Raw genomic sequence first — 20,413 nt, 5'->3', positions numbered from 1 at the left:
TACGAGCTTGTAGATCTGCTATTTTTGAAAAATCATGAAAATGTGTGCAAATCTTTGAATATCTATATATTTTTACACACTTTTTACTCAAATCTTTGCTTCTGGGGGTCCCTGGAACTAAATATTTTGAGATGGGGGTCCGCGGCCAAATAAATATCAATTGTGGGGGTCCTTCACATGAAAAGGTTTGAGCACCACTGATTAGAAAACTGTTAGGATTTAGAAGACATTTGTAGAATCGGCCTCGGGTTTTAATGGGCTAAAGGCACCTTCCTAGTGACAGTGTATTTGAACACAAGGAGCCCCTCAAATCCATCTAATCCACTCAGCCACTCAATGTCAAGTCCACGTCTGTCCGTCCGTCTGGCTAGCTTGGCCCCGGCCCCTCCCACTCTGACCCTGACCCTGACCCTAACACCCTCCCCCAAAAACCGCCAAAACCCCAGGTTGTCAATAAAGGGGGGAGGCAGTGAGTGTTATAGCTTAGTGATGCTTCTGGACATTAAAAGGCACTACATTTTAAGCACATGAACCCTAGCATCCCTATTCTGGGGCATGTCATGATAGGTGAAAATAGGGGAACATTGTGTGAAAATAGCACATCTACAAGCTCACAACACATTGTGTTGTGACGTGTTGTGACGCATTGTGAGCTTGAACATATAGGCTTAGGCTATAAATAACATACAAAATTATTATTATTACAATATCATTATGAAACTACAAATTATTTAAGGTAGAAGTTAAGCTAGGCGCAAGAGCTAAGAAGAGAGAGTTTGAAATATATTCACTCCAAATGACCAAATTCAGTACAAATAATAAAAGGGAAGATATGTTAACATGAAATACTATGATTATAATAATACCTAACGATACACAACTCAACATTTCTTGTGCTGAAAAGGTGCGAGCAAGATGTGAGCAATAACAAACAGTGTATATATCTCAAACATTTCCATTTCCATTTTAAATCCTGATGAAATAAATTGAACAATGAAATCATCTCAACACATCAGCAGATGCGTTTTTTTACTGGTGTTCATAAAAAAAAATGTAATTTCATTGAATGATTCTTCAGCTTTTTAAACACCAGATCAAATCACTAAGATGGATCATTTTGGCCGTGTGTGTCTGACCCCCAGCGCATGACCCCCCAGCCCATTCCCCCCAACAAACTGGCCTTCCCAATCCCCCCTCCCTGGCCTCTCACACCAGCAGCCCAGCGGGTCCGTTCTCCACCTACTATGATAACAACCACCCTCCCTCCACCCCATGTCCCCCCCCACTACCGCCTGGCTGGCTGGCTGACGGGCTGACCTGGGTTGACCTGACCTGCCCCCCGGTTTGGCCCGGGACTTGAACTTGAGACGTGACACAACAGACTGGCCAGGCGGTGGACAGATGATAGCCAAGAATAGAGGGGGTGACGGCTCGCTTGCATATGAATCGCGGGGGCAACGGGAAGGCGAGGGGAACGGCGGGGTGGGTTTAGGGGGGGGGGGCGAGGCTAAAGGTCAACCCCCCCCAAACATCTCGGGCTCCCGCGCACACCACACACACACACCCCTAACTGACGAGCAGACAAAGGAGGGTGAGGAGGGGGATGGGAGGAGGTTAGGGGCTGCAGCCACGGGGCGCACGGACCTCAACCCACCACCCTCTGTGAAAGGCACATAAACACACACACACACACACACACACACACGAGCGTGTGGAAACGCACACATATATGCAGGCCAGGCAGATGCGCTATTCAAACACACTTGCGCTCATAGGCGGCAGCTGAGAGAAGAAAAAAAAAACATGCACACACACACCACCAGCACACTTGGGACACACACAAATACACACACACACTATATCCACACACTTTGGACATGTAGACGCCCACACACACTTAAAGGCTATTTCATCTTTAAAGAAACGCACGCTCGTGCCTCGACTCGCGTCAGTGAGCAGCAGCAGCACGTTCCGGACATTTGTGTTAATATTTTATCGCGGTTCAAATGCTAACATTTGTGCGCAGTGTGACACTGTGTGGAAAAAAAAGAGGCAGCACTTTACCCATGAGCACCTGGGAGACATCCATACGGTCAACATCATTATCAGTCCACATACAATATTCACCAAGCACGTCATTAACCCATAGAAACACATTGGCGTTAGGACAAGGAGCGCATCTGAAACGCATTAGATACGAGTCACAGAATATAAAACAAATGATCGAAGAATTAAATAGGTCCATTTTGCAGGTTTTCAGATCAGTGGTTTTGATAGATTTTGCCACCTAAAGGCTGTAAGTCATAGGGTTGTGCATTTTCACATTTTGTAAGGCTTGTAACATTCACAATAATGACTTAGATTAACGTTTCAACTGTGTTCTGTGCGTTTCAAGTGTTAACTCACAGAATGTAACAAATATTATTGAATTCAATATTATTGAATATTGAATTCATTCACAGTTGTAATAGTTTTTTCCTTAAATTACCAATGTTTGATTAAGAGGTTTATGAATCTGTTGTAACGGTTTACCTTGACTAGTAATGTTTACATGACTGACTGTCTGACTGAGTGACTGAGTGACTCTCCCTGTGAGCATCCATCCAACCATGTTCTTTGACCCTGACAAGACGGTAAAAGAACACAACATGCGTGTGTGTGTGTGTGTGTGTGTGTGTGTGTGTGTGTGTGTGTGTGTGTGTGTGTGTGTGTGTGTGTGTGTGTGTGTGTGTGTGTGTGTGTGTGTGTGTGTGTGTGCTTGTGAGAGACAGAACACAACCACGGTCATCACTGATCCCTCAGTGCCTCAGGCGGACATGGCTAAATGTACCTCGCTCAGTCAGCTAGACACTGACATCGGTCGAAAGAGTGTGTGTGTGTGTGTGTGTGTGTGTGTGTGTGTGTGTGTGTGTGTGTGTGTGTGTGTGTGTGTGTGTGTGTGTTTGCATTTATGGCATGGGGTGTGTATTGTTTGTGTGTCCTGCATATGTATGTGTACAGCCTTTGCTAATGGCTTGCTTGCGGGTGTGTGTGCTGCTATATCTATTTGTGTGTGTGTGTGTGTGTGTGTGTGTGTATAAGTGCATTTGTGTTTACTGCGTATGCATGCATGTACAGTACAGGCTTGCTAGGATGTGTGTGGACAGTGTATCTATGTATATTTCCATGTGTATATGCATGCACCTGCTGTATACACATGCAATATGTCGCTACATTTGACTGAAAAAGACGTGCATCCAGACAGTGATAGCCCCAGCTTCAGCCACTATCTTTAAGCCTTTGCGTTGCTGAACGGTGTTATGTTGTGCTACCGCTGTGGCGAGGTAGAGAGGATAGAAGATCCGGGAATGGGGGGGGGTGGGTGGGGGGGGGGGGGGGTGGCCACGACGGCCTCCTTCAAACCCCAGGAGAGAGGGGGAGAGAGGAGTGAGTGCCATGCCTAAATGCAGAATCTCCTTTAGCTTATCCCCCCAAGGGACAGAGAAGCTGGGCCATTTTCTAGGAGGAGAGCCATGCCGCCAAGCGGACAGCGGATTTACCATATTCATACTCTTTTAGAGGCGAGGAGAGACTGAGGAGGAGGAGGAGGTGGTTGGGAGGAGAGAGAGGAGGATGTTCACCTGTCCCATTTCGCTGCCATCGCGCTGCTACGGCAGCGTGCGCTGTATTGGGCGCCCGCGCGACCGACAAAGCCCCCTAGGGGAAACCATTAGGGAGACTCTCGCTCACTCTCACTCCCCACATCTCTCTCTCACTCTCTCTCTCTCTCCCTCTTTTACTCTCTTTAGCTGTGCTTCTCTCTAACCTTCCCTTCCATGCTGCTCATTTCTCTCTCCTCGCATATCTCTCTCTCTCTCTTCTTCGCACCTCTCCCTCCCCTCTTTCGTATGAAGTCGCCCCATCGCGTTCATTCACTAGCCGCGCTAATAAGGCATAAAGGTTCAACCAAGGCCGGCGCTAAAATCCTGATGATACAGGCTTTCTGTGAAGGCGAAGGCAGGATTCAGAATGAGCGGTAGTGATGGTAGATGGTTAGATGGGGAGGGGCCGGGCCTGTAAATAGCTATTTTCCAGGGGCCCGGGCCTTGATGAAAGATGTGGCCCGCTAAAAAGTACAGCTGCTGTATTTGCTGTTGCTACTGACTGCATGGAGGAAACGGCACAGATTCATATCAATGGGTTTGATTGAAGCCCCTGGAGAAGCTCGCCAGAGGACGCTTTGTCAGGGATGTCAAGCGTGTGTGTGTGTGTGTGTGTGTGTGTGTGTGTGTGTGTGTGTGTGTGTGTGTGTGTGTGTGTGTGTGTGAGAGAGAGAGATAGGCAGTGAGTACAGTACAGGCTCGTGGATTGGGATGTGTCAGGAGATATGTGTAGACGCGCGTGCGCGCGTGTGTGCCTGTGGATATGTTCCCGTCAATGGGTGTGTATATCCCTCGATGTATATACATTTGTGTTCATGCACGTGCATGTGTGTGACAGCCATATATGTGTGTGTGTGTGTGTGTGTGCATATCTGTGTTATTAGGTGTGTGTGTGCGTGTGTGTGTGTGTGTGTGTGTGTGTGTGTGTGTGTGTGTGTGTGTGTGTGTGTGTGTGTGTGTGTGTGTGTGCGTGTGCGCGTGCTGTGTGGATTAGGCTGCAGCAGCAGCAGCAGCAGTGTAAGGGAGAGCGAGGCAGGCAGGCTAACAGATTCATAACCAATATGAAGAGGTTAAAGTGACGAGCTCTGTCCTCCCCACAGTGCAGGGGGAGAATGAGATTGAGGTGTGGGGTGTGGGAGGGGGGGGACGAGGGGGTGTAGTACAACAGATTAATTTCATTTCGGGACGCAGCACTCCTCCTGAAGGAAAAAAAGGGGAGAAGATAATAAAAGAGGATTAAAAAAGAAAGAGAGAAAGAGAGAGAGGGGAAGGAGGGGTGGGGGGGGGGGTTTAACGGCGATGAGGATGAAAGCTGGGCGGGGGGCGAGCGAAAGAGAGAGAGAGAGAGTTTTTTTTTTCTTCTTTTATCAGATGTAGTAAATGTGTGTGTACTGTATGTGGGAGAGATAGGAGTACAGGCTCTTTAATGCCACGCTGTGCTACTGGAGACTATTATGTGTTCAAAACTGCTCGTGAGCGCATCTGGCCCTCCGCGCGTCTAAAGGGGCCGATGTGTCGTAACCTCGCCGCACATCAAAGGCACTTTATGTCACTGTACTGTACTGTACTGTACTGTACCACGCTGTGACAGGAAAATGAAAAAGATGTGGCATGTACAGTATGAATGCTTGGGGTAGAAAATGTTACAGAATGACTTTATTGTATATCTCTTTCCTTCACATGGATAGAGTTCAATGATATCTTGCGGTCTCAGGTCTTAAGGAAGTCTCAAGGATGCAAATTCTTCTTGATTTCAAGGTTTTTTGGATTCTTCAATTTCCATTCAATGTTTTGTTGTATTCAGTGCTTATTTTCAACATTGAATCCACCGGCCAGTTTGCTACAAATGTCTAAATGTCTAAATCCTGAGTGTTGATTTGCTGAAATCAAATTGCTGAGAGTGTTACAAATGGTCTGTATAGCAGCTAGGCCGTGCTGGGCCATGCTGGGCCGTGCTGGGCCGTGTCTGCACCAGCCATTAACCGTGGCAACATCCCTGGTTGCTAAAGGAAACTCCCAAATGAACCTGCCAATAACTTCCTCTTCTGCGCTCCCCAACGTCCAAACGTTTTGGTCAAAACTGAGTCGGTACTGAGTCGACACCGAGTTAATTGGCGCCCATTTAAAACATGTCCAGCAATTATTACCTAATAGATATTACATATCTACAAACATTAATATTACATAATACTGTCTTTTACACAACAAAAGATGAGTTCATATTCATCATTCTGTGCACCTCAAAATGTTTCCCTTTCACTCAGCAGTGATTTGATCCGAGTGCAGATGTCATGCGGTTTAAAATGGTGAAGGTTTCATATGAAGCACGTTCACATTTGACTGTTTCTACCGTTGATCTGTCAAACACAAGAGGCCTCAGCTGTGTATTCCGCCCCAAAACCCACCGCTAAAAGCCCCCTGAATTTCTACTCTGACGACAGCATATGCGGGTGAAAATGAGTGAGCGAGAGTAAGTGCATGAGTGTATTTGAAAGGGTGTGTGCGTGTGCGTGTGAGTGTGTGTGTGTGTATGTGTGCGTGTGAGGGGGGGGGGGGGGGGGCATTTAGCAGGAGTAGAGAGGAGATTGAAGCGCTAGCCAAAGCACTCAGATTTATTAAAAAAGGGGCCGGACCCCGCGCCCAGCTTGCTAGCTAGCTACCCCCCCCCCCTTACACCCTGCTTTTCTCTCCATCCTCCATTGTTGTCACTTTACTTCTGTCCCCCTGCATACATACATTTCCTCCCCCTCCCTCCCTCTCTCCCGCCTGCATGATATTACGTTCCCCCCCCCCACGCAGCCACCACTGGACCCTCAATAAGACAGGAGGGAGTAAGAGAGAGGAAGGACAGAGTGTCCCTGAGGTAAATGGGGACCCCCCCCCCCCACAACCCCCCTCCATCCCTCCTCTACTCCGTCATCCCCCTCTCCTCCCCCTCCACTCGTTCATTTCCATAACTCTCGTCCGCTAAATTAAATTGGGGACACACACACACACACACATCTAAATCTCTCCCCAAAACAGCACTGACCACCAGCTAAAGGGGGGGGGGGGGGGTGTCGAGGGACAAAAGAGGTGGAATCCAATCTAGTTGGGGGAGCGCCTCTTTTTATTATTGGCCGTTATTAGCTAAATGTATCGGCCGGTGGGAGGAACCAGTGAAACGCGCGCAGATGCGTGCACACGTGCACAGTCAAGCGCACGCACACACGCTCACTCACACAGAGGTTGAACGTGCGCGCAGTGTCAGAGACAATTGACAGGGCAATACAAAGGACACATCTTACTCTGTGTGGTTTATTCAATGTCAGCCGTGTCGCCGTGCAGAAGTCCCTCAGGTGCCCCAAAGCGGGAAATGACATTTCAGCAGCGTGCATACTGTACATGCAAACACTGGAGCAGGTAAACACTACAGCGCAGGAGAAACCACCACCTAGTCTTGCATTCACACATCACAGGCCCATATACACACACACACACACAACCTCCTTGGTGAGCACACAGGGAGTTTTGCAAGTTTGCAGCAGCACGCACAGTAAAATCCTCAGAGTTCGTTTATCCATTTGTAACGTACTGTACCCCCCCCCATACACAAACACAAACAAAGAACACACACTGGTTTATTAACATTTGCAGCCACGTAATAGTACAGACACGAATACAAAATTGCAGAAAACACACTCACACAATCACAAAAGTTGCAGCAGTGTGGCTACTGTACACACACACACACACACACACACACACACACACACACACACACACACACACACACACACACACGCACGCGTGTGCAGGCACCCCACTGTATCCAAGCCCTCCCAGTCTGTCTAATCTCTATAAAAGTCCTATAGTGGTGAATAGGCAAAAGCTTTTGCCAAGGCTGCCCTGCTAACACTTAACATACTGTAGAAGGAGGGACATAAAATCACACACTCACTTCATTATGTTAAAGCCCCCTGTCAAGGAGGAGAAGAGCGGCCCCCTTTCTCTGGCTAAGAGACGTTGTGTCTATTCAGACGAGCGGGGACTCATTCACGGAGCCAAGCAGGGGACGGCACCGCTGCCTTCGGCTCGGCACAAAAGAACAGCACTCTCCTCTCTCTCTCACACACACACACGCGCGCGCACGCACGTACACACACACACACACACACACACACACACACACAGCACACAGATCACTCCTAATACGGCTGAGCAGAAGCACACACGCAGACAGTCATACTGACACACACAAAAAACACACATACGTCGAAAGCGCATGCATAAACACAGCAGGTCATCCATGCCCGCAAGCATGCATGCGCGCAAATGGACTCGCAGGACCTTTACCATACACGCACGCACGTACACAAACGTCTCTGAAGACATATGGTATGCGTGCCGTGCACACACATGAAGGGACGTCAACATAAATAGGTGCATGGCATGCTCACATCAACAAAAACACACACGCACACACACACACACATCAGGCCAGCACATACACAGGTATCAGCAGAAAAAGGGCACCCCCATCACACACACGCACACACACACACGCACACGCACACACGCACACAGGCACGCACGCACACACACGCACACACACACACACACACACAGAAGTGCGCACGCCGCACACCCACACCTCCTGTGTACAGTGTGAAATCTAATTATTCTGCTTAATTAGAAGGTGAGCAGCAGCCCTGACCTTAGATCAGCCACTAATCAGCTGAATAGCCCGCAGGCCTCCAGCCAGCACCCCCCCCCCCCTAACCCACCCAGCCATCCACCCCCGCCCCCCCCCCCCCACCCCCTCTCTCCTTTCATTCCTTTCCTTCTTTCTCTTTCACTCCTTCCTCCCTCCTCCAGCCATTCAGTCACAGTGGCACGCGGGGGCCAAGGCGAGCGTGTCAGGGCGACTGGGTGTGGGGGGGGGGGGTGGGGGGGTGGAGATGGATGGGATGGATGGAGAGATGGAGGAGAGGGAGAATGGAGGGGAAGGAAGGAATGTGAGCTATGAGACCATGTGAATAGGCACAGGGTCCTTTATAGGCCCGGCTCAGAAAGGAAGGCTATTCGTTAGCTTGTTGGACAAAGGCCTGGCCCATGCTGAGTGCATTCGATTAGGAGAGTGTTTTTTATATTATACTATATATATATATATATTATACTATATATACGGTCCATTTTCAAGGCCATGGAGAAAACACACATCACGGAGGGCAGAAGGTGTAGTGTGCGTTCGCTGCTGGGGTTATGCTTTAATCTATAGATCGAGAGGTGTTACATGCTGAAAATAGTCGATCTTACAGGCTCACAACGCGCTGCATCGCGACGCACCGTGAGCTTGTAGATCGGCTATTTTCAGCATGCAACAACGTATAAATCTGGCTTTAGTCACTCACAGCCAAATATGAATGTGTAGCTACACAGCAACATCACCGTTCTAAAGTATACAGTATATGGGTACCGTACGTGTTCTGAACTCTGACTCAATTAGCACAAACTTTGACAAAGGTTATGTACTGTATGATGAATGTATTATGTATATTCATAATATAGGTATGAAGATTTGCCATCGGTTTCGCAAGACGCCAAACAAATACAGTCATGTAGAAGTGACACAGACATGTCCAGAATGTCATATCTTCTTTAATAACGTACAATTATGTAGTTACACCACCTTGCATTCTTCATACAAATCCTAAATGCATACCGTATCTATGCAAGCATGCAACACGTACGCGGACAATGAAATACATACTGTACAGTAGATGAAGATATTCGCTCACATACACATCACACACACACACACACACACACACACACACACACACTTCGATCATAAGGAAAGTCATTTCACGCTATTGTCATCGCCCGCTGTGACGATGTGAGTCCAAAATGGCCCCCCTCTTGTTCGACCAAATATGGTCACCTGAACTCTGCTTACCCTCCCCTGCCTGCCTGTCTGTCTGTCTGTCCGTCTGTCTGTCCTTCCAACCGGCTAGTGCTATCATTGTTACCGTGGAGACGTTCATAGGCCATTAGACACATATAGACAGAGAGACATCTAGGTAAACACTATTCTCTCTCTCTCTCTCTCTCTCTCTCTCTCTCTCTCTGATTCTGCTTTCTGGTTCTTTTTCTCTCGCTCGCTCTCACTCGGCCTCTTTCTGCTTCTCTCTCTCTCTCTCTCTCCCTCTCTAACAGTCATCTTATCCTTGCGGTCTTGATGGTCACAAAGACCATTAAGAGCTAAATTGGCTGTACTCAGGGACACAGGGTGATGTTTGACTGGGCCGGCTAACTGTGTGCATCTCGCTGTCTTTGTGTGTGTGATTGCCAATCTCATCCATTTGTCTAGTACGAGACACGGCCATTTGTGAGTGCATTTTCTGTATGGATGTGATGTGTGTACACATGAGTACCAAACATACATACTTAGCGAGTGCTTATTACAGGTGTGTGTGTGTGTGTGTGTGTGTGTGTGTGTGTGTGTGTGTGTGTGTGTGTGTGTTACAAAAACCACAAATGCTTCCAGAATAGCATGTTTTATAATTGTGTGTGCGTGTGTGCGTGTGTGCGTGTGTGTGTGTGTGTGTGTGTGTTCATTTTACAGCAGCTCTAAATGATAACCCCTGGGCTTAGCAGGGTTCATTTTATTTTATTCCAGGGTTCATTTTATTTTATTCCAATGATCAACCAGTGGCACATGCATATTCTTTTATGTGTGTATCTGACTGTGTTGTTTACATACAGTATATGGGCGACGTGTTTGTAAGCATTAATTGTGAAAGGCGCATGTGACTGTCTGTGTCCGTGCACGCACCCCTGAACATCTGTCGTTCCATGTGACTGAATCCATAAACAATTTCAATTTCGAGCATTAATTTAACCCTGTGAGTGTAAAAATTGACCCGTAGGGATCCATGATGTATGAGAGTAAATGGATAAACATTTGCTCCCTCTCAGAGTTAACAGTGCAGTGCAGTGTCTTACCTGCGATTTGAACACGGGTCTCTCGTGCGGGCGAGCAAACTTCTACCACTCTTGGCCAGCAGAGATGTTGCACTTATGAGCTTCGGGCAGCACTACTTAGTAGTGTCCTACCCGACACCAGGGTCTACATGTGTAGGCAGACCACCTCCAACCACTGCAGATGTACTAGTAGTTATATTGTATTAACGTACTTTAACATACTGTACATATTGATTAAGATAAACCCTATACACTTCGTTGACCGGGGTCCCCCAGGGGTCCATACTTGGTCCCCTCCTTTTTGTCTTCTACCAAATCTCTTTGCCGAAAATAGCTGATCTAAAAGCTCACAACGCTCTGCACGTCGCAATGCTATTTCAGCACAATATTCGCCTATTTTCACCAAATGTTTGCCTATTAGCCCATTAATACCTGGAACGCATCTGTGTCACTTTTAGATTTCTTTAGGCTATTCAAAAATAGCAGATATACAAGCTCATGTGCCGCGCTACGAGCTTGTAGATCTGCTATTTTTGAAAAATCGTGAAATTTCTTTTTCTTTATATTTTTTCCGAAAAACTGTTAGGATTTAAAAAATGTTTAGAAGCGGCCTCAGGTCTTAATGGGTTAGACATGCCCAGAATAAGGAGGAACGCTGGGTTATGTGGCTAATGGCATTTTTAAAATAATTTCTGGATATGCAGATTTTAAGTTAACACTTGTGGAGTGGGAACAGAGATAGAGTGGGACTGCGCTCTGAGGCCCGGACCAGGAGGTGGAAGGGGGTGTGAGGTGGCTTAATGCAATAAAGCATGTTGTATTGACATCTGTGTTGTGTCTATTGATTCCCCATTATGGCCCTAACAAACCCTCCTAGACGCTTTGTCATTGGCAATCACGTTAGCACCGGGACTCAGCGCTTGACGACACCTCCTCCCCTCACCTTTAAAAAACGATCCATACACAGCACACACACACACACACACGGACGGACGTGCATGCGCAGGCAGGTGTATGAAGTATGAGCGTGTGCGCATGCAGAACGATAACATTCCTGCAGAATCAGCGGAAAGAATGGGAAATATACGATACATGGCCATATGCGCGGCCGCGCGCACACACACACCCAGGCACTCCCCATACACGCACACACAAATGACGTACACCCACATATGCATTTCACGTGCACACATGCCACACCCATGCACTCATGCACCCAAACGACCCACACAAAACACACCCAAGTCCAAACCCATAGACCCACACACACACACACACACACACACACACACACACACACACACACACATGCACGCACACACACGCGGTTGGAAGGAGAGAGTAGTCAATGCCGACCAATCAATAGCAGTGCAAGGTTAAGACCACTAACACAATGAACGAGCAGTGAATTCATACTGGTGGTGATAAAACACGCACGCCAGCACGATCTATAATTGACCTCGACGTGCAATTATCGAGTCGTCTACCTGTCCACCAGGCCTCCCCCCGACCCTCCCTCCCTCTTTCCCTCCCTCCCTCTCGCCCTACCCCCTGCACAGGGCAGTTTGACACACAGAAATGTAGAGAAACAGACAGCAGAGGGAAATGTGCACGTACACACATCTGTTTCTGTAGAAATACTATCTACAATCCACACACACATTTCCTTGGATACTGTATGCACTTGCTTGCACGATTGTACACGCTCACCTCTACACGCTGGGAAACTCACACATGTCACAAACACATGTTAACGCAGACTCTTAACGTCTGAAAATTGCCTCTTATTTGCAAAAATGAAAACCTTTCTCATACACATTTTTGCAATCATGACCACACAAACATGTTCACACAAACATTTTCACACACACACACACACACACACACACACACACACGCACACCAATTACTCCAGATATGTGGGCCTTTGCCCCGGCCCGGGTGCCTACTCTTGCCCAGCTACCACACCCGCCTCCTGGGCACACAGAGGTGAGTAGCCAGGTTATGAGATGGAGGTAGTTATCGAGCAACACAGAGTAGCCTGGTGTGTGTGTGTGTGTGTGTGTGTGTGTGTGTGTGTGTGTGTGTGTGTGTGTGTGTGTGTGTGTGTGTGTGTGTGTGTGTGTGTGTGTGTGTGTGTGTGTGTGTGTGTGTGTGTGTGTGTGTGTGTGTTTAAGCAAGCCTGTCTGGAAGGTGTTTTGCTTTGAACTTTGCAGTAAACTTTTCTCTGCACTGCAGAATACGCTCGAATGCAATTGTATCTGATAGAATCAGATTTTAAAAAGAAAAGATTCACAATAGAATAGAACGAATATAATGCACCATACACGCAAAACAGAACAGCACGCCAAAGCACAGGCGGCTCACGACATGCAATAGCAAACATTGCCAAAATCCACCCCTCCCAAAATGGACACAGCTCTTCACAGTACGGATTTGACAGCCTTGAGTTTCATATGAGCCACAGTATCTCTCAGGAGAACTTCACAGCGGTGTACATCAAATGAAAAAGCATTTAGATTTCCTTTGTTCAGGTGGGGACAGCACGGCTTCCGAGAAGCCGTGGTTACAGGTCCCTGTATACCCGCCGCCAACCAGTCAACACAGAACACACGCACGCACACACACACACACACACGCACAGGCTTAAATCTCTAAGGCCATCTATACAGAAGCACAAAGGGTCTGCTTTCTACGGCTTTGTGGTATAACCTTAGCAATAGTCTCAAGTAAAGATAACTGCACAATTGACATCTCTCTTATTTAGTAACAATAATTCAACCCAATTGAGGAACATCAATTGAAAATGTTTATCAAGAAGGATCCGCATTATCTTCTGCCTAAATGGCAGCTAGTCTTCCAGGGGTCCAAGAATGATTTTGTTCATTTTATGCATCTCCTCGGTCCTCGCTATAAACCTAACTTTGGTCTTTCTGCCTGAACAGCGAAAAAGTTTACAGAAACTAATTTGCTTAGTCATAAACATAAATAAGACTTAAGTACCCAAAAGGGGTTTAAAAAGAACTGTTCTTCTGTAAATTAATCTCATATTGTACTTTTTGCTGGATTACAAATCTGTTTATGAGGTGCACTGAACAATGTATATAAAAGGCACTATTTTACTAGCAAACAAGTTGCCCACGAAACTTGGGCCTTACATAAATATCTAAATATTTAAACAACTATTTATTTTTGTCTGGAGGATGATGGTTTCATGGTTTGGATTGGATTTGAATAGTAATCATCTGAACAGTGAACACAAATCTCCATTAATGATGTGTCCCAATTGATTTCATCTTCTGGTGTTAAGAAAATAATCAGCATGATAATTGATAACAAATGGTCCCGTATAGCACAGTGGACGGAAATGGCACTATACACTTGTAAGGGTTAACCACATGAACCCGTGCATCCCTACTGTGGGCAAGTCATCATAACAGGCGAACACTTGCCGAAAACAGCTTATCTACAAGCTCACAACGTGCCTCATTGCGACATGTCGTGTGACCTTGTAGATCGCCTATTTTAGGCGAAGAGATTTGGTGTAGACTCGAGGAAAAAAGGAGGGGACCAAATACAGACCCCTGGGGTGCCCCGGACAACAATGTATATAGTGTTACGGTGTTGCAGCTCCACTGGGGTCACCCTCGCTGCTAAATATTTACTCATAGTATTGTAAATAGCTTTGAATTACTGCATGCGCAACATGTACAGTGTGTTTCAAAGTGAGCGAATAATAACCGACAACCTGCTGGCAGTGAGTCAGTGGTGAAGCAGCTGTAGGAATGTGTGTCACACTAAGCTGGTCTAAGACCAGCAGTCTGGGAGCTGTAGTGTTAAGGAGTCCAGCCGACAAAACCCCCATAAGCCCTCATTTTAGATCCAGTGTAGAGCTGCTGTCTGCTAGCCTATGCGCTTTAGACAAACTCTCCATCATCTCCCTCTCTCTCCTGCTCTCCTGTGAACCTCGCTCGTCCCTTCGTAAACTTTTGACACCGGGCCTTAGCTCCCTCCAAACGTAAATACACACACAGCAGAGGTGTTTAAACGCGTTTCACGCGTGTGCACACACACATACACACACACACACACACACACACACACACACACGCACACACCATATACACACACACAACCTGCAGGACTCCTGGCCTCACATCAGGGAGATGCGGGGAGAATTGTGGGTAACAGACTTAGCTAAACTGGCTTATGGGCCATGCCAAGCCACGCCAGGCAAATCCAATTGAAAAACCACCCCGTCCACAGGGGACCAGACGGCAGAGGAAGAGGAGAGACAGAGGTGAGAAAGAGATCGAGAGTTTGTTTCTCTGAATAAGCATTTTTGTGAATACTTCAGAGAGGAGAGAGACAGACAGACAGACAGACAGACAGACAGACAGACAGACAGACAGACAGACAGACAGACAGACAGACAGACAGACAGACAGAAAGTGTGTATCTTTTTAAAATATTGTTGCTGTTGGGCAGAAACCTTGTATCTCCGTAATTTCATGTTTGTTTGTTTTTTTGTCATAAATGAATGCCCTATTTTATACTTCGTCGTATGACAGGGTCTCAAATAAGTAGCAAATATAGCCGATCTACAAGCTCACAATGCATCAAATCGTGACTTATGAGCTTGTACATCTGCTATTTTTGAAAAACTAAATACGACAGATTTAGAAAAGGTTCACCTATAATGACATTGCCCAAAACGGTCAGGTTGAAAGTGGTTGAGACCATCTATGGGTTTTTTGTGAATATTTAACCAATGAAAGCTATTAACAAGGGCTTGTGTGACAAAATAATAAGTACATTGAGGAGAAAGGTTCCTGAAATTAATGGTTTTGGACATACAAAGTTTCCGCCTTTTTACCACAGCGACGATATATTTCTCTGAGCTTATAGAGAAAGACAGAATACTGTATATATAGCGATAGAGCAACAGAGAAAGGGAAAGAGAGAGGAGAGACAGACAGACAGACAGACGGAGGGAGATTACAGTGAAGTGTGTGTTGTACGAAGCACACCAGTCTTTCTGTGTTTTTACTCCTCCTCTCCCCAGGGACACGGGATGAAAGACGAAGGAGAAGAGTAGAATGGGGAGGGAGGGGGGAGTCGGGGGGGGCGTTTACTTGTCTCATGTGTATTGACTGCTCATCACACAAACACATTTATAGAGGGGGGAAAAATACAACACTGCATTGATCACACACGTGCGTGTGCGCACACTCACATTTGTGCACACTTTTTCTTCTGTGGGTTTACCTTTGGAATTTGGCCTCATATCTGAAGGCATAGCTCGGGTTGGCCCCATAAGAATTTAGGCCCCGTAAACTTTCTCCATAAAAGTAATAAATAAATAAATAACATTTCTCCATGCCCACAACACACATTGAAAATGAGGGCCTGCCCCTCAACTGTACTCCCGAGTTGAAATAAAGGTTATGATGGTTATGATGACATGCATTTCATGCACAATTACTCACACACTAATTTTCTTTACAATCTCTTTCCTGCCTCCCTAATTCACTCCACTTCCTTCGTGTTCTAATTTAATTAATTTAATGCCCCATTATATACCCACGATTGCTCATTCCGTGGGTCTTTTAGTTAATTCATTCGGTATTCACCTCTCCTTTTCACTTATCGTACCCTCTCACTTTAATTTCTTTAATGACCTATACAGTGCCACCCCCCTCCTCTCTGTCTGTCTCTCTCTCTCTCTGTCACTCACAGACAGACAGGACCGACCAGTGGTCATCCATGGCCTGTCAGGCCACCACCAGCAGCTCTCATTAAAATCTCAACCGTTTTTCTCCTGGTGACATGTACTTAAGAGAGAGATGGCATGAGGTGCCACTGCACGGCGCAGCGTGAAGCCCGAGAGAGAGAGGAGAGAGAGAGAGAGAGAGAGAGAGAGAGAGATGGTGCATATACTTAGGCCATCTGTCATTTGAAATTTCCGCTTGAGTGGCACCAACTATAGGGACAGGACTATAGGCTAGTAGTAACACCTTCCAATCCTACTCAGGTTTCTTTTTTTTTAACACACAACTTTTTTTGGTCTTGAAATACATTTTCTGTAAAGCAGTCCTTCCTCCCATACATTTAACATCGGTCGTATCATGCATCATGATTTTACAGCTCAGTTTACAATAAGTTGTTGATCCATATAGTATCACAATTCCTGTATCTTGAATATCAAAGATTCATTATCACTAGCATCACTATCAATTTAAATCTTAATTTACATTTAATCTCCTGAAAAGGAGATATAACAAGGCACATTTCCAACCGAGACATGTCAAATCAAAATGAGTAGGCCTAATACATTCAAGGCAAAAATGTCCCATGCGCCAGATGGCTCTCCTGTCATTTTCTTTCTCTCTGTCAGCGTTTGGTTCGTTTCAAAACAGCTGCCAAGGAGAAGTCACAAACTCACACAGGTTGTTGGAAATCGCGCAATTTACTGTATGTCCCCTCTCTTTACGCATAAATTAATAATTTATGCAATTGTGTAAATTCTTGTCAACTGTCCTTTGCAGGAGGAGAGTGAATTATAATGGCCCACCACTTAAACACTCTATACTTAGTCAAATAGACATGAGTTGCCTCCGCTTGCCTGGTTTTGCTCTTTTACCTCTACACCAAAAATAAATCTACAAGCTCACGGTGGGCTTGTAGATCTGCTATTTTTGGCTAATGTCCCCCCCCCCCCCCAAAACAAAATATGGTTACTGCATGGTGTTCAAGTGGTTCAAAAAACAAAATAGTTGGCACTATGTGTTTGCACCTTCTTCACCTGCATCTCAAAGTTCCCCTCATCCATCCGCCAGCCACTGTCTCTCTCTCTCTCTCTCTCATCCCTACCCCTCTTTGCCCTACGTGGCTTGAGCCAGAAATCGATCCGTGGGGTCGATGAATGACCATGAATATTCTCCCCGAGCCCGGCGACGCGACGAGACGGGAGCGGGCAGACATGCACGGGCTGCTGCCTGGCTGCCTGGCCGCAGACAGAGACAGACGGAGCGGAGGAGTGCAGAGCAGACAGATGGGCTGATGGTCGAGATGGATGGATCGCAACAATGAATGGAAGACAGAATGATAACGAGAACCTCCTCGGAGATGGATGCTAATGAGCTAGATTTTTTACGCGCCTCGCGTTGTTAGTTCATTTGGTTGCTTGGCTTGCAAGGCTTTCAGTTTGGGATTTTTTTTATTTATGTGTTTTCGTAATATCAAGATAAAGATGTAGATATATATAGACAACATTGTGGGATTGTGTATTTTCCCCCCCTCCCCATTGTGTGAGAGAGATGGGATGTGCATGAGCACTTTGGCAGGTGCAGCCAGCTACTGACCATAATAGGCAGCTGTTAAATCTACTTGTTTTGATTTGATTTTTTTTCTCTCGATCACAAGTGGCCTCTATTGCTGAAAGAGTTGTGACCAAATTAAATAGGTCTCAAATCTTGTTTTTTGTTTTGTTTTTTGCCAAACAGAGAGTCAGGCTTTTTTTTTGTATGTGTATGTTTTTTTGCAGACTGGGAAGTGAACGGTGGCGAGTTAAACGAGTGGTTCTCAACCTTTTCAGGCCGCGACCCCCCAAAAGAATCATATTTGAACTGGGGACCCCCCACCCTGACAGGCACTTGGAATTATAGGAATTGAGGCATTACATTCTGTTTGACTCAGTTTCAGATAAATATTGTGAAAGTAGCCGATCTACAAGCTCACAACGCCTCGCGTTGCGACTTGCGAGGTGTTGTGAGCTTCACAATGTTTGCCTCTTTCTTATATCATTTTACAATTTGGCCAATGTTTGACCAGTTGTTGTTTATTGTCACTTTGTTTACTGTAATCTGGGGGACCCACCCCCCCAAAAAAAATCATGTGGGGACCCCCTTGGGAGTCCCGACCCACAGGTTGAGAACCACCGTGTTAAACAGTAAAAATGATCTGATGGTTCTTACCGGAGCTGGAGCGTGGAGCCAGCGGGGGAGACTTGAGCCTCCAGGCGCTGAAGTCGGAAGCAGTTCTCTGAAAGACGAACGGCACCGGCAGGGGGACAAACATGGTCCGCTGTCGTGCGGCCCGGGGCGGGGAGGACGTTTAGTTATAGTCGCTACTTTTCTTCTTATCTCGCCTTCGTCGTCGTCCCTCCGTCGTTCTGGGCCTTTTCTATGGTGTGATGAATGCTCTCCTCCAGGTTAGAAACAAAACAGTCGGACGAGGTGGTTGATGATGATAACAAGACTTGACTTTTGGTTTTGCTGCTGTTATTCTTTTGGTTGTTTTTTTTTTTGATCGAACCTGTCCCACATTCACATGTTTTGGTTTTTGTGCAAGTGTAGCAGTCTCAGCCTGATGACCTAAAACCCCCAATATTCTCCCCTCGGTCTATAGGGAATATCCTTAGGTCTAGCGGTCAAGACGTTAGCTTTCCACGCGGGAGACCCAGGTTCGGATCCCAGGTTCGGTCCTTGTTGGTCCCACGTCGCTTCTTTTTAGTCAACTACTAGTCCCCACTTTAGAAGACTAGCACACACACAAACACACACAGACCGATAGGCAGGGCAGGGGTCACTCACAACGGCAATATTGACCTCAGTAGCTACCCATTCATATGATCCACACAAGCCGTGGTGGATCAGGATCTCCTAGATCGCTGGGATCATGTGTTCACTGGACCAGGCTCTCCATGTCTGGTCACCAGACAGCACAGGTGTGCGTAATGGTGCTCCTCTCTCTCTCTCTCTGTCTCCTTGTTGTGCCTCGGCCGGTTGGTTTCGCTTTGGTTTTTTAGGCTTGTAAAATAAATATTTCTCCTAGTCTTCGCGGGGAAAAAGTGTGTTTTTTTTCTCTCACACAGAATGCTGTCCACAAAACTGTCTGGATAGTTGTCTCTTTTTTTTTTGGTTCTATTTCAGATTTGGTTTATTAGCTATAATAGCTGGTCTGGCTACATTATATACCAGTCGGCTCGCGATAACAACACGCGCACGCAAAGCAGCATCTGTGCGCGGTAACATTATTTCAATAAAAAAAAACAGCAATATTTAAATAATCAAATAATAAAGTAATAAGGCTATACGCAGGCACCTCCTGTCTGACGTTCGCTCCTCCTCCTATCTCTCCACCGGCCGCCACTAATTAAGCAATCAATAAATAAATAAATACACTAACAAATAAATAAATACGTCAATAAATACACCTATTCACTCTACCGCTACGCAAACAAAAATAAAAATAAAGATATAACCGAAAAATAAATAAAGAACGGAAGACGATACCCGTTTTTTTTTTACGCGGTAGTGTCTTTTCTTTGGCTCGGCTCCGCCATCCGGCTGTGTTTGTGTGTTTGTGTGTGTGCAGGGTGTCTTTGTGTGTGTGCGTGGTATGTCTCTACGTTCCCCCCGTTTAATTTGGGAACCTCGGTGGCTTTGCTCCGACGCTGCGCAGCCTGAAAGCGCTCTGACGGCTGGACGCTGTACGGAGAGGAGAGGCGAGAGGTTCCTAGCTAAACCCTCCTCCCCCTTTTCCCTCACTCACTACCCCTCTCACTACACCCCCCCCTCCCCTCTGCTCCCCGATTCCTTCTCCAGTGATGGAAGAAGTACTCCCTTTTTTTTTTTACTTAAGTAAAAGTATCAATACCAAGAGGAGAAGAGGATGGCCTAAGATGAGGTTTATGGATGCAGTGTGAGCAACGCTGTCTCACAAAATAAAGTCATATTTTGACATCTTGGTACAATTTTGACCAAACGTCAACATGTGCCTTGAAGGGGAGGGGGCACAACAGG

General features: G+C 46.4%; 1 protein-coding gene across 1 annotated transcript in view; it reads right to left on the bottom strand.

Moving 5' to 3' along the window:
• The window catches only part of pou2f2a (POU class 2 homeobox 2a), a gene marked incomplete at both ends in the record, with an annotated part of 79,128 nt that extends 60,442 nt beyond the window's left edge, over window positions 1–18,686 (bottom strand). Inside the window, one exon of the mRNA XM_080442114.1 lies at window positions 18,584–18,686. Within this exon, the coding sequence (XP_080298240.1) occupies window positions 18,584–18,686 (103 nt within the window). The remainder of the gene's footprint in view (window positions 1–18,583) is intronic.
• Between the last annotated feature and the right edge of the window lie 1,727 nt (window positions 18,687–20,413).

The sequence above is a fragment of the Gymnoscopelus braueri genome, assembly GCF_963280865.1.
Source record: "Gymnoscopelus braueri genome assembly, chromosome: 11".
NCBI classification, from domain to species: domain Eukaryota; kingdom Metazoa; phylum Chordata; class Actinopteri; order Myctophiformes; family Myctophidae; genus Gymnoscopelus; species Gymnoscopelus braueri.
This window is presented reverse-complemented; position numbering and strand designations above follow the sequence as displayed.